The 15,695-nt window shown below is 34.4% G+C and overlaps 1 protein-coding gene across 2 annotated transcripts; it reads left to right on the plus strand.

Moving 5' to 3' along the window:
* The first annotated feature begins 2,310 nt into the window (after nt 1–2,310).
* Nucleotides 2,311–15,260, plus strand: LOC128173190 (dnaJ homolog subfamily A member 1-like). 2 transcript variants are annotated; one of them, XM_052838913.1, is made up of 6 exons: nt 2,311–2,469; nt 5,726–5,876; nt 10,213–10,504; nt 10,760–10,987; nt 11,549–11,779; nt 12,917–15,260. In XM_052838913.1, exons 2-6 carry the CDS (start codon nt 5,745–5,747, stop codon nt 13,231–13,233), a joined length of 1,200 nt encoding a protein of 399 aa, XP_052694873.1. In that variant the 5' UTR covers nt 2,311–2,469; nt 5,726–5,744; the 3' UTR covers nt 13,234–15,260. The 2 variants fall into 2 exon arrangements, with proteins under 2 accessions (XP_052694873.1, XP_052694874.1); XM_052838914.1 differs by having other exon boundaries at nt 5,732–5,876.
* Nucleotides 15,261–15,695: the final 435 nt, after the last annotated feature.

Genomic DNA, 15,695 nt, shown 5'->3' on the forward strand with positions numbered 1-15,695 from the left:
TTGTATTTACTGCCACCCGGTAAATTCAAAATTTACATCATGACAAAACAGTTAATAACAGCAGCAATAAACCCTATAAAGTTAAAAACAAAATCTGGTTTGATGAAAAATGTCGATACTTGCATACATACTTTAGTAATATCCTACGAGCATATAATAAAGATAGAAATAAGTAAAATAGGGAATTTTTAATCAAAGCAGGAAAAGAATATAAAGTATGTGTAGTAAAAGCCAGGAGACGGTACATGAAACATGAAGGCAATAGACTTGATTATCCAAATAACCCCAGGGAGTTTCACAGGATATATTTAAACGTAAGAAGTATACTTAGAGCCGACTACCTACTGACGATTTCTTCCAGTATTTTAAAGATGTGTGTAACGATAAAAATACCAGTGAACGAGTGATAGTTTGGTGACAGAACAGCCAGTTTTTCTCGCACTAGATGGTTTTACATATATATCTGATGACGAAGTTTCACGTGTTTGGAATGGTTTAAAACGTGACAAAGCCACGTGTCTTGATAATTTATTGATTGAGTACTTTGTAAAATTTAAGGATATCTTCCAACCATCGTTGGTACGCCTATTTTATTGTATCTTATAGATTCTTCTGTCTTTCCTAGAGTTTATTAATGGGGATCTATTGTATCGTTGCACAAAAAGGCGGATACTAATGATACTAATAACTATAGAGGAATTACCTTAGTGAGTAACCTGGCTAAGATTTTTACATCTGTCTTAAAACAAAAGGCTGTTAGATTGGGCATCTGCTAATGATGTTATATCTGACGCACAGTTTGGATTTAAGCCATGGTTTGGTATACTGTAGATGCCATATTCGCTCTTCACGGAATGATTTTACATCACATTAATAAGGGTAAAAAGTTATATTGTTGCTTTATAGATTATGAAAAAAAACCATTTGATAGTATCGATAGAAACAAAATGTTTTATAAACTTGCTAGAAACGAAGTCACGGGGAAACTTTTTAGTGCTATTCGTAAACTCCACAGTAATCTTAAATCATGTGTGATCCTAAAGTTTGAATCAGATTTATCTGAGTTCTTTCCTTCCACAAGGGAAGTAATGGAGGGTGAGGCAATTTCTCTATTCTTATTTTCCTTATAAATACATTATCTGAATTCGAATGATCGAATCTGATCTCCTTAAGAGCGTATGTGAACCTACCCAACTTAAAGACATATCACTGTTTCTTTTGATGTACGCAGACGACACATGTACAGTTTTACTGTCTGAGTCTAAGGAGGGTCTTCAAAATATCTCAGATAATTTGCATGTTTACTATGAAAGTTGGAATATTGATGTAAATGTGGCTAAAACAAAAGGTGTTGTATTCCGAAAAGGATCAAAACTACCTCAAAGCTACAAATGCATTGTTTTAAAATAAGCAACCGGTCGAGCTTGTAAATTTATAGATTTAATTATTAAGGCACAGCCTTGAGTTTTAATGGTAAATTTAATCTAACACAAAAGACACTGGTTTAACAAGGTAGCAAATGCAGTAATATATTTCAGTGAGACAGTCAAAGCTTATTTTTTTCACCGATAATTTTTATAATAAGAATTAAGTTTTGATAACGTAAAAAAGAGAAGAGAAATTAGAAAAAATAATTTAACACTATATTTAAGTCCCGAGTTTCAAATACAGCTATTGATTTATAACTTTCTTCAGAACTATAAAGATACTTAAAAAGTATCAGTAAATATGCGATAAAATATCCGTGCAAAAGGTTGATCAAAAAGAATAAATATTTCCCTTTTTGAAAATAAACTCGTGTAAATTTTGACCTTAACCTCAATTGATCTTTACATTCTACAATTTATGGTTTTAAAAAATATCAAAATGTAAAACTATCTCATTATATACGTAAAGTTCTGATAAGCAACACGAATAAAGGGGAAAAACTTATTTAAAAAACTCATGCACATGTATGCCCCCCCCCCTTTCGGAAGCACCGAACTTCTTATAAAATTTAATAGCGAATGCATTAACCAATGAAAAGAGACGTTTCACTGACTGCGTCGATCTGTTTCTAGAAATTCTTTAGCAAATCAAATCAATCGTTACATTCACTTGGTTTTTCTACGGAAACACGTTGAAGTTATAATTTCAAATATAAATGTAATTATTGTCCGAAGAAATCAGATTGTTTAAATTATAATAAAATAAAAAGGGTAAATCTTTATTTCACAGTCTTTTGTTGCAAATAACACACTCAAAATGCATAAATTTACACCAGTTTCATTCATCATAGTTTAATCATTTTTTGATTGAAATGCGTTTCCACACTACTTCCGGTAATAAGAGAATCAACATTGCAATGATCTAAGGATTTATCTAGATCTATCAGGGATTGTTTAGCATTTCATACATAGAAACGGATAACCGTCCTTTGTAACGAATATATCGGTTGAGAAAACGTTTTACTTTTTATAAATACAAACGGTAAGTGCGAAACGGGAAACTGTTATGAATTTTCATTGAACGATTATTCATGAGCGGGTCTGGTAAGACATGTGGACTAATATTCGTTAGGGGTTGATATTTGGACTTAATCCAGTCTTGAAGGCTTTTATCTAAAATTTAAGCCGAGCATAAAAGGTTTATCATGTTTATTGGGGGTTCACTTTCCATGATGTCTAGATTCACACACATCAGTACATTATATCTGCAAAACAACTATGGTCAAGAAATCCACGATTTTTTCTTCCGCGTTTCTGTTTCGTAATGATGAACAAGGGGTCTGCCCAGTAACCAGAAGATTCATTAAATCGAAGGTCCAATAGTCCAATCCACACTTTGCAAAAGCTGTCCCCCCTTGCGGGGTCAACCCAAAGGTCAAAATGGGAAAAAGCAACTTTCACTTCTTTAAGCAACCAAATATTTGGGCGTCCTCTGAAGTAATCTCTAGGAATTTCATTTATTCCTTCGATGTGTGGGTTGCCCCAACTTGGGGCAATTAAAATTTACATTGAAAACGGATTTTTGTCAAATGACAAAGTTACAACCCTCTAAACTACAAAGGCAACTGTGAGGAATGTATGGGTTTTTCCACAAACATGGCGGCCAAGGGACATAACATTTGTAATGTGTGGATTGGTCTATAGTTCGAAGGTTCATTAGTCCGAGGCCAGATAGTCCGTAGGCCTGTAGGTTTATTAGTCAAAAACTTGATGTTATGTAAAGTGTAGGGAAACTTGATGTTGTGAGGGTTGAAGGGACATGGTCATGATATTCGTCAATTTTTATTTTTTTAAAACATGTTTTTGACATTATTTTTATTCTAATAATATAAGAAATGGCAACTTTATGATGGGGGTGTGTAACTGCATGAAGTGTAGCATGTGAAAAGTTTGTTATCTGTGAAACATATCAGGCCTAAAAAAAAATATTGTGTGTTTAGGGTAACCCGACCTAACCTACAAAAATGCCCCGATCCTACCATTTTTAGATGTCTGTTATTATCCGATTGTGATTTTCATATTATTTCCATTAAAAACCAGATTTTAAATATGACACAAACAAACATTCTGAGGATTTTAAATTGGCATTTGTGCCCTTATGCAAAAAAAAAACATGATAAAATAAAAAAAATCTTTACCTACCTAACCTAATTTTTTCATCAGTGTTACCCTAAAAACACAATTTTTTTTCTTAGGCCTCACAAAAATATTACAATAGAATATGTATAACATACAGCCTTGATATCACAAGTAGCAATGTTCGTTTGTCATTTTAAAGGGATCAAACCATTTACCATGAAAAGAATCTTTAGTTACAGTTGTATCATATAAACTTTTTATCTAGGTACAAATAGTTTACAATTTAATTAATTTAATCTTAGTTAATACCAAGGAAACAAAATTTCACATAAAATAGTTGAAATAAGATATGCTATATATAAATGTTTACCGGTACTTTCAGAGGTTGGGAAGCAAATACATCAACATTATACAATGTTGCTTTAGAATATGTGAACTTTCTTTTTAAAAAAATGATATTAGAATTTCATTTTATTCTGTGTTTTGGATGCTCGAGTGACAGGTTCATTTTAACTTGCAACACATTGACATGTATTAATTATGTATCAGTCTGACAAAACAGTTTGATCTTTTTAAGTTGTTGATCTCGGCATTTACCACCCCACGAACAAATTTCAAACTAAACCAGGCCATGAACACGAACCTCAGTTCAATGTGAACATTTTTTCGCACCATATTAGACAGGAAGTTGTTGTCTCACAATATCGATCCCGATGAAATCTCGATCCCAAACCAAAAAAAAATCTCGATCCCATCAAAAATTAGCTTTCAGGGGGAAAAAAAACGATCTCTTTCGTAATATTTTTTCTGAAAGTTCAAAAATGAGTACAGTAAAACTCCAATAGATTAACTTCGTTATTTGTCAAGACTGTAAAATTTTGACGGACGTCTCTTCCGAATCTCTGATTGTTGAAATGAATTGAATATAAACAAGTTCATTAGATATTTTGTGGGATTTAAACCATTTAATGGTAGGAAACTAACAATTAATGCTGATAGGGAATTAAAACGATGTTCAAATTAAAAAGTTGATTTAATTCAGCTAACTTCTAACATCAGAACCAAAAGAAGTTTGGGCAAATTTTACTTAATGCCTTTGTGTTGAATTGATCGGAGATTCGGAAGAGACATACGTCAAAAATTTTCAGTCTTGGCGAATATTGCTGAGATTACCCCGCATTATTCAGAGCATGACTGGGGACTCTACATTGCCGTGCTCACATGTCAAGCATTGTCTACGTGTATTAAACGCTTGTTTTGACTTTTTAAATGACCATACAAGGAAAGCAATAGTGTGACAAAAATCAGTTAAAAATTCTCAAAATTCCGATTCTGATACTATATACCTGTACACTTAGCTAAAAAAATATCCACATCCAGTTGGGCACTCATACAAACAAATTTGCTCGCCCGTGCCAAAAGTTTTGCGTCTTGGGTGGTCAGGCGGAGGGATATTACTATGCAAACATCCTTAGCGATTGTAGATTCTAAATTGTTTAAATTGTGACCCCTGGAGTACTACTGGGGGCCCCAGTAGTAGTCCAGGGGTCACAATTTAAACTTAAATTTAAATTTAAAGAGGGGTTCAAAGTTTAACATAGAATATTTAGGGAAAATGTTTTAAAATCTTCTTCTTAAGAAGTTTATGAACATTGTTACAGTTTTATGATTACTATTCAAGGATCCTCAAATAGTATAGAATCTAAATTGCTAAAGCCAACTACAAACACAACATTCGGGCCCCAGAGAGGGGTTCAAAGTTTGAAATAGAAATAGAATATGCTATGAAATAGAATGCTACAAGAAACTGTTGAACAGGTGAGCAATGTGGCCCATGGGCCTCTTGTTTACATATGGAATTAAAAATGATAGCCCCCTATTTCCTATATAACCCTATATAAAATGGTGGAGATGACAGGGACAAACGACTAAAATTTGAGAGTGGCAAACAAATAAACTATCTGGTCAATTTATATTTGGCACATCATTCAAGCTGGAAACAAAATGGTGGAACGTTAAGTTAAGAATCACAATTCATTAAAATTTTCTGTGCACCACACAGCCTTGGGAGTATTGATATAAAGGAAAACTATATCATAAGTATGTATTAAACATAAAGATTAGTGTGCTGGTCATTTTTGACTACCTTGCCTTTATAGATATAGCTTGTTCTGAGTCATGGTGAAGGAGACCGGTTACTATGACACCCTGGGGGTGAAGCCCACAGCCACAGCTGATGAGATCAAGAAGGCCTACAGAAAACTGGCACTCAAGTACCACCCCGACAAAAACCCAGATGAACCAGAAAAAGTAAGACCATGCATGCTGTCAGGTGTGTCGATCTGTTTAACACCAATTTGAAAACGAGTCTAGAGGCTTGTCAAAGTGCCTGAATATTATCTTTTTTGTTAACCTATGTCAGAATTAGATCAGGTCCTAACTCTCATTAAAATATAACCCAGTTTTCATGTAGACAACCAAGGAAGTATTTAAGATTAGATTGCCTTCATAAAAAAAAGAGCGTTAAAAAAAATTCCATTTTCAGAATGGAAAATTATGTTGGGGGAAATTGTGTCATATGGCACACCACAACATGACAGTGTTTTACTCTGAGAAATTTATGTATCAATTAATATATCGAAACAAACAACAAAAATGTTTAATATTGGATTTTACTGTTTAAGATTGTGAGTGAGTCAAAATGAGTCAGTTTCTTAGCATTGCATCAATCAAAGCTCCGTGTCACAACACCCAGATGTAAATCGGGGAGGGTGAGAAACTCGGTAACGCAACCTAGTATGTTCTTTTATTATAGTATTGTTTATCAGATAGTCTCTTTGCCAAGTGGTTAGATTGCTTCACAATATGTAGTTGTGAGTGTTTAACCCGGATCGATATGATAAACTGAGATAAAAGATCAGCGAGTACATTACTGTATCCATCAAGTGTCCAATAAAGGTACCTGAGCATCTATATCACACAGTACTGTGTGTGTACAGAAGAATGCAGTGTTATCATAACAACCCATTATATAGTGCTTAGTGTCAGTTCACTGCTTTGGATTGTCTTTTACCTAGGCCAATAAAAGACCACTGTATCAATAGAAACAAAAATTAGAATGAGTAAATAAAAATACATGTATAATGATTTTCCCAATATTCTCTGAATTGTCATTGATTTTCCATAGGTAATTTTTGTCCCTAGCACCTGAAAGTGGTGAGAGAGCCCTGCAGTGAACTGGGATTTTTTAGGTCCCAAAAACAAGGGCCTGGGCCTTTCCATTTGGGAAAAATAGCGACATTTGGATGAAATTGGGAAAAATGTCATACCTTACATTTCTCTAAATAATTTCAAATAACACAAAATTGAGTTTCACTTTTGGTAACCGCATTGTTAGAGAGGATGTGTAAATGGGTTTAACCAGTTTTGCATCATCCAGTTTTATATATTTTTTTCTGTAAGACTTTAAATTGTGCGACATGATTGACAGTAACAATATGGCAGCCCTTATTTGGAGCATGCGGTTTAGATTTTTAAAACTTCGGGACACGTTTTTTTTCTTCAAATTTTCAAATTTTTTGTGATGAAATTGGGAAAAACACTTACTTTTTAGCTCACCGAGACGAAGTCAAGGAGAGCTTATGCTATACCCTCGGCGTCGGCGGTGGCGTCAGCGTCGGCGTCGGCGTCCGGACCTGGTTAAAGTTTTTGTTGCAGGTCCTGTATCTAAGCTATTACTTGTCCTATCTTCACCAAACTTGCATGGATGATGCATCTGGACCTACTTATGGACTTGAAAGACTTGGATGCTGAATCTGGGTCCTAAATTTCAGATGCTGGAGGAGGTTAAGGTTGTTGGACCAGGTTAAAGTTTTTGTTGCAGGTGCCCTTTGATAGCAGTATCTTAGTTACTGCTGGTCTGTACTTCACCAAACTTGCATGGATGGTGTGCCTTATGATACTGATGCACCAGACAGGCTTGAGTGCTGAATCTGAGCTATAGGTTTCGGATGCTGGAGGAGGTTAAGGTTTTTGGAGCAGGTTAAAGTTTTTGTTGCGGGTGCCCATTGATAGCAATATCTAAGTTACTACTGGTCCTAACTTCACCAAACTTGTATGGATGATGCGTCTTATGATACTGATGCACCTGACAAGCTTGAATGCTGAATCTGAGCAATAGGTTTCGGATGCTGGAAGAGGTTAAGGTTTTTAGAGCTGGTTAAAGTTTTTGTTGCAGGTGCCCTCTGATGATTAATCTTAGTTACTACTGGTCCTAACTTCACCAAACTTGTATGGATGGTGCGTATTATGATACTGATGCACTTGACAAGCTTGAATGCTGAATCTGAGCTATAGGTTTCGGATGCTGGAGGAGGTTAAGGTTTTTAGAGCTGGTTAAGTTTTTGTTGCAGGTGCCCTCTGATGATTATATCTTAGTTACTACTGGTCCTAACTTCACCAAACTTGTATGGATGGTGCGTCTTATGATACTGATGCACCTGACAAGCTTGAATGCTGAATCTGAGCAATAGGTTTCGGATGCTGGAGGAGGTTAAGGTTTTAAGAGCTGGTTAGATAAAGTTTTTGAAACAGGTGCCCTCTGATAATGATATCTTAGTTACTACTTGTCCTTACTTCACCAGACTTCCATGGATGGTGTGTCTTATGATACTGATGCACCTGACAGGCTTGAATACATAGTCTGGTTTCGGATGCTGGATAAACTTAAGTTTTTAGGAACAGGTCACATGTTTAATAGATGATAGTACTATTTCAAACTTGCATAGTTGATTTAACTGTAATATGAATGAATCGCAGAGGTAGCTTCAGATGCAGAGCTTGATCTCCATTATCAAGGATGCTAAAAAATAAATCTTAGTTATTACTGGTCCTAACTTCACCAAACTTGAATGGATGGTGTGTCTTATGATACAGATGCACCTGACAGGCATGGATGCTGAATCTGAGCCATAGGTTGCGGATGCTGGAGGAAGTTAAGGTTTTAATTGCTAGTGCCCTCTGATGATGATATCTTAGTTATTACTGGTCCAAACTTCACCAAAATTGCATGGATGATGCGTCTTATGATACAAATGCACCTGATGGGCTTGAATGCTGAATCTGAGCCATAGGTTTCGGATGCTGGATGAGGTTTAGTTTTTTGGAACAGGTCACATGTTTTATAGATGATAGCTTGCATAGTTGATTTAACTTTATTATAAATTAAATGCAGAGGTTGCTTCAGAAGCAGAGCCTGATCTCCATTATCAAGGATGCTAAAGAAATCTCCTACCTCACTCAAACCAGCTCGATAGATAGATGTGTTTGTTGATAAATGATATAACATGATTCCTATGATAAAGTATTGTATGATATGAAACAATATTGTTTGATATGATACAATATGATATCATATGTTATATTATAAAAAGTTATACGATACGATATGATATTGTATCAATTTTTTTGATATTTTATGATATGATTATGTATCATGATATTGTTATGTATAGTATTGTATATTATGATACAATATTGTATAATATTATATTGTATTTTTAATTTATTATTTTATCTCATGATACAATTACATAAGATATTGCAAAATATTATATTGTATTATGATACAATATTGTATATTCTATAATATTGTATCATACAATATTGTATAATATGATATTGGTTTCAGTAATATAGAATAATATCACATGAAATTGTATTATATGATATTGTAATATTATATTAATATTGTATCGTACGATATTGTATGATATGATATTGGTTTATATGATATATTATCATATCACATGAAATTGTATTATATGATATTGTAATATATTTTATTGTGTCATATGATGCAATATGTATAATATAATAATGTATTTTATAATATTTTACCATATCACATAATATTGTATCATTTGATAAGATACAATGTTGGAATCAAATTATATTGTATTATATGATATAATATCATATAATGTATCGAATATGTTTCAGTGTCATTCAATACAATATCATTCTATATTATACAATATAATATCATGTTTCAGTGTTATGATGTATTATGTAATATGATATTGTAATATGATACTATATTGTATTATATTTTATGATATTGTATTATGTTATCAAATACAATAAGGTATAACACAATACAATGTCATATCATACGTTACAATATCAAATCTCATTATTGTTTATTACGGTATTTTATTTATTATATGATATATATTATATTAGAAATATGACATGATGCAATATTTAATTTTATATCATTGTATTGATTAACATATGAACATATGATTATCATAAAAAAATTTATCAGATGATATACGATATTTTGTCAAAACAGAATCCATGAATATCCAAGATCATAAAGTATGATTTTCATATAAAATGATAAAGGTGGTCTTATGAAGCTGATGTCTCATAAGGGTGATGCTCCGTCTCGGTGAGCTTAGTAATCTATGATTACCTATGTTTATAATTGGGAATGGGACCGAATACAAGCCCCATACGACCCCTAAAAAAAACCCCTGGTGAATATATATCTCTTGTAGTTTACAAGAAAGTTGATTATTAGATTACAATACTTTTCTTACGTGTAATACATTGTAACTATAATCTCGTATTCATCTCCCAGTTTAAGATGATCAGCCAGGCCTATGAAGTTTTGTCGGACCCGAAGAAGCGGGACATCTACGACCAGGGTGGTGAGGAGGCCATCAAGGGGGGAGGGTCGGGGGGAGACTTCCACAACCCCTTCGACATCTTCGACATGTTCTTTGGGGGAGGTGGAGGCTCAAGGAGGGGAAGGGGGCCATCCAAGGGGAAAAACGTGGTTCATCAGCTCCAGGTCAGCTTAGAGGATCTGTACAATGGGACCACTCGCAAACTTGCGTTGTCCAAGAACGTTATCTGTGATAAATGTGAAGGTTTGTGCCATTATCGCTCTGCTGGTTTAATCTAAATCCCTTTTAAAAATAGCTTAGAACACTGAGATACTCATTTCTATAAATTTTGTTTAAATCAGCTTCATTAGAAGAGGATATTTGTGTTGTATTTTTTTTTTATGTCTCCTCTCAATTCTGAATATATAGGTTAGTTGGACAGTGAACAGACTTCCTCCTCAAAGATTTGAATTGATTTATTGGATAAAATTCCTAGCTATTCCTTGTTTTTATCTGTAGGTCGTGGGGGTAAGGAGGGAGCTGTAGAGAAATGTAAACCATGTAAAGGAGCTGGGGTGCAGATCCGAGTAGCTCAGATTGCACCTGGAATGGTCCAACAGATGCAGACCATGTGTTCTGAGTGTTCCGGAAAGGGAGAGACCATCAACCCCAAGCTCCGGTGTAAGACTTGCCAAGGAAAGAAGGTGAATCGAGAGCGAAAGATATTGGAAGTTCACATAGATAAAGGTAAGTGTTCAGAGGTTCTCTTAGATAATGGTAAGTGTTCAGAAGTTCTCTTAGATAATGGTAGGTGCTCAGAGGTTCTCTTAGATAATGGTAAGTATTCAGAGGTTCACTTGAAAAAATAATAATTTGCCAAACTATGGGCTATCATGTATTCATCAGACTTTTTAAACCCCCTCCCCCCCCCCCCCCCTTTTCCTTACACTCATCAGGGTGTGACAGGTATCGATAGGAGGTCATCTTTACACGACCTTTGACCCGTCTTAAATTTGTTCAGACACAGTTGATTGATAGATACTCTTTCTGATTAATACAATAATGTAAAAACTGTTTTCAATTTTCCCAGGCTTTTATTCGCCCCCAACAACCATGGTGAAAGGGCAAAATAAAACCGCAGGCCCTGTATACAGTAATAATTTTTGAAGTTTTAAAAAAAAGATGTTTTCCTCATGATAGAACATACAGTGAGGCCCTGGTTATTACAATACCCATTTAATTTAAAAGTTCCATATTAAATGAGATATTTTTTTAAAAAGACATTATCAGTGCACCCGTTTTACACAGGAATGAAGGATGGTGAGAACATTCGATTCGCTGGGGAGGGAGATCAGGAGCCCGGGCTGGAGGCCGGTGACATCATCATCATCCTGGACGAGAAACCCCACGAAGTCTTCAAGCGCCGTGACATTGACCTTGTGATGAGCTTGGAACTTGACCTTGTGGAGGCTCTCTGTGGCCTCCAGAGGACGATCACCACACTGGACAAACGCACGCTGGTCATCTCTACAATACCAGGTATGTACGGCGATTGTACGCAATGCCATGACACAGTTTGTGAAGAGTTCATAATCTTAATACTACTCTCTATACATAGGATGTTACATTTGTATATTTACATCTATTGAGTATTTTCTCTACTGGCATGGGACCAGTTCTCACCGAGTACCATTTCTTGCCAGTACATTGTGACGTCATTTTATCAACACATAAAACTATAGACGAAAAACGATGTCACAATGTACTGGGGAGAAATGTTACTCGGCTAGAACTGGTCGCACGCCAGTATTTCTTGAGAAAACGGATTGTGATTCATTGCTCTATAGAAACTGACAGGGCTGAAATCTACAGGATCCATTTCTAACCAGTTTATCATTAGATCAAAACCTTCAGCAACATTAAAAGATTACAGACTGGCAATGCACAAAATAATCATGATGATTACAGACTCCCATTCCCATATAAGACAACTTGGCCATTTGTTTTATCAAAAGTACTGATGCACATTAACAATAATTTTTCTACTTTAACTTACTCTTTACAATCAATACAATAATTTGTTCAATGAAAGATGTAAATATAAAAACTAAAATGCTTTCTTCAATGATTCATTTAAAAAAAAGAATTGAATAACTCGTTGTTAACACGGGTTGTGTATTTTTCCTGCAATGTCGCTACCTTCATGTCCCGCATGAATCACCAAAGAAAGTATTTTATTGGTTAAAGATAAACAATGAGGAAGGGGTGAGTGACATGCATTTATTTAGAATAGTCAGGATTTTATATTCTTATTTTCTTTCTGATTGAGATTTGATTTGAAGGTATTTCATATCATAAAAACATACTATTAGATCAGATACAGTACAAGTTCTTACATACGCAACTTAATTATTCTTTCTAATATACCGTTAGTCACCGTACATTGTACTTTAAACTGTACTTTAAATATAAGAATAAGAAGATAATAATGCTTGTATATGCGACAATGTATTTCAAAACCTAGAAGAAAAGACCAAGATATAGTGATTGATAACATTACCGGTAAATGTAGCTGTAGTCTCTTAAAATATAGAAGAAGATTGATATGTATAAATCCATTTTGGTTTTTATGGAAAAAACTTTAATCGTATATCTCTTCTTTTTCTATCTTTCCAGGTGAAATCATAAAACCTAACGATATAAAATGTGTGATGAACGAAGGTATGCCCATGCACAGAAACCCGTTTGAAAAAGGAAGACTGATTATAAAATTTGATGTGAAATTTCCAAAAAATATCCAGACTGAGCGAATTCCGTCTCTGGAGAAAATTCTGCCCACCAGGAAGGAGCCCATTATTCCAGACGGTGCGGAGGAACACGATTTAGTGGAGTTCAATCAGGAAGAATATCAACAACAGCGCCGGCGGGAGGCATATGAGGACGATGACGAGGACATGCCTGGAGGTCAAAGAGTTCAGTGTGCATCTCATTAATGATGAAAAAGGGGGGGGGGGGGGTGGAATTTTTAAATGTAAGTAAAAGCAGAAAGATTTGGAATATTTGTTGAACAAAAGAGGCAGAGTGATTTTTCTAATTGAAGTCAGTTGATTTTTTTTTTATTGTGCTGTATATCTTTAATAAGTGATTTTCTATCTTGAAAACATTGTTCTGTTAACAATGTATTAGGCCTTTCAACTGTCGCTAGGGTTTGATGTAAGGAATGGTATTTCTTTACAACAGGTACCAGATTGTTATGACTTAAATCAACTTAAACAATTCCCAATGGTTGGAGCATAACAATTTGAATTGGACTGTGTGTGGACTTGGTGTAGATATCAAATGAATTCCGCCTTAATAATATATAAATACTGGTGAAACTTTAAAAGTTAATAGGGCTAGATGCCGTGGCCATTTGTAGGCTATAGTTACCTCCTTAAGATGAAGAACTGTGTATAAAGATATAGGAAAATGCACAAATTTTAAAGCTAAAATGTTTGAATTTTTTTAACACCCCCAACAAAGTTTTTGTTTTTTTTTTGGGGGGGGGGGGGGGAGGTATATAGGAATCACTTTGTCCATCTGTCTGTCTGTCCATCCATCTGTGCAATCCTGTTCAGTTTATATCTTTCTTATGGAAGAACATTGGAAGTTCTAACTTCACACAAATGTTGCTTATGTGTGTTATGATTTTGACCTACTGTCTTTTAAGCAAGTTTAAGGTTACTTGAAGGAAAAGTGCAAAACCAGTGTCCAGCCTATATCTTTCTTATGGAGAAACATTGGTTCTTACTTCACAAAGACACACAGAGATTGCTTATGACCCGACGGTATGTCATGATTTTGTCCTAAAATCATTTGGGCAAATCAAAGGTCATTGGAAGAAAAATTTCGTTATTTGTGTATGCTTTTTATCTTTCATATACATGTAGAGAAACATTGGAAGCTCCTACTTCACACAGAGATTGCTTACTGCCTGAGGATATTTGATGAACCCATGATCAGTTGTGCAAGTTTAAGGTCATTGTTTAATGAAAATACATAATTCCTGTTGAGGCCATAACTTGTAATGGAAAAATGATCAAAATTTGACACAAAGATTACTTGTGACCTGTAAATACGTCCTAACCTTGAGCTTTAGTCAATTGTGCAAGTTCAAGGACACTGTAAGAAAAACTGTAGAGCTGCTAATTTTAAAACAGAAATAATTGAGTTATCTTTTCTTAGTGGGTTGGGTTGGGGGGTTTCATTTGTGAGCTTGCTCACAGTACCTGTAGTGTAATTTATTTACTAAATGTTAGTTTGGCCAAAAGTATCATTGTTTTAAGGTAGATTTGATGGTTAATTTGTTGACCATTAAGTCTCCTTAAAGCATACCTAAAGATACAAAATAAATTTCACTTGTATGCAAAGTAACTTTTGAATTGCCAGAAGTTGTTAAAAATTAAGAATTTTATGCATGTTTAGTCTATTTTAAATTAGCACATTTTCCCATATTAATGAAAATTAATTAAATTGTTTAAAGGCGTAGTATATTTACATATATTCTGTAATTTTTTTAAATGTCAATTTCTTTAGGGCTAACTACATGTACATGTATATTCGTTTTTATGGTATTTTAAAATTTAAAGAGGCAAGGCATAAATGTGGAGGTACAATGAATTTGATCTCTTTTAAATACATGTAGAATAGCTGGTACAGCTGTGTTACCATTTCAGACATTGAGGGGAAACAGCTTAAATCACCTGACTTCAGTTATTATACAAAGATCTTTTAAATCGCACGTTATTTTGAGTACGGTAAATTGCATGATGTCCAACGTCATGATATCTCAAAAAAAGGTGTTAAGGGATGATGGGAGAAATTACACCAAGCTCTTAGAATTGTTTGAATGGTTCATGTGAATACATGGGATGAATTGTCTGGTGCATGCGTGTACGTTTTGTTTGATTTTTTGTGTACATGTAAGTTTGTCTTTTGTAATGTAAATGTATGTTTCTCTGATTAAAGATATAAAACTATAGTGTTTTGTTTGTTTTTGAAATTCATTTTTTTTTAATGAAAAGATAATGTACAAAGTTTTCATTATTGTCAATTAATTGCATTTGACATTAACATTGAAGTCTATAGGCAGCGGAGGTGTTGTTCATTTATTGTAAAAAGTAAATTGAAGTTCATGAAAATCTCTTGTATAAAAATATACATAAAATCTGAAGTTTATCAAACTATGAAATGAATTATTTACCGCATATTTTTGGGGAAAAAAATCTTTTTCATCAATGGAAGATAACTCTTCAAAAATTGTTAAGGTGCAAATAATGTAAATTTGGTTCATTTCTTTTTCATTGTTACTTGTATCTAGAAATACAAATTTAACAACAAAGTGGTGCATTTATGAGAGGAGTCTTTGTGAGGGAGGAAATAGGTGCCTTCAACCCCCCCCCCCTCCTCCTCCACC

The sequence above is a fragment of the Crassostrea angulata genome, chromosome 2 (assembly GCF_025612915.1).
Source record: "Crassostrea angulata isolate pt1a10 chromosome 2, ASM2561291v2, whole genome shotgun sequence".
NCBI lineage: Eukaryota > Metazoa > Mollusca > Bivalvia > Ostreida > Ostreidae > Magallana > Magallana angulata.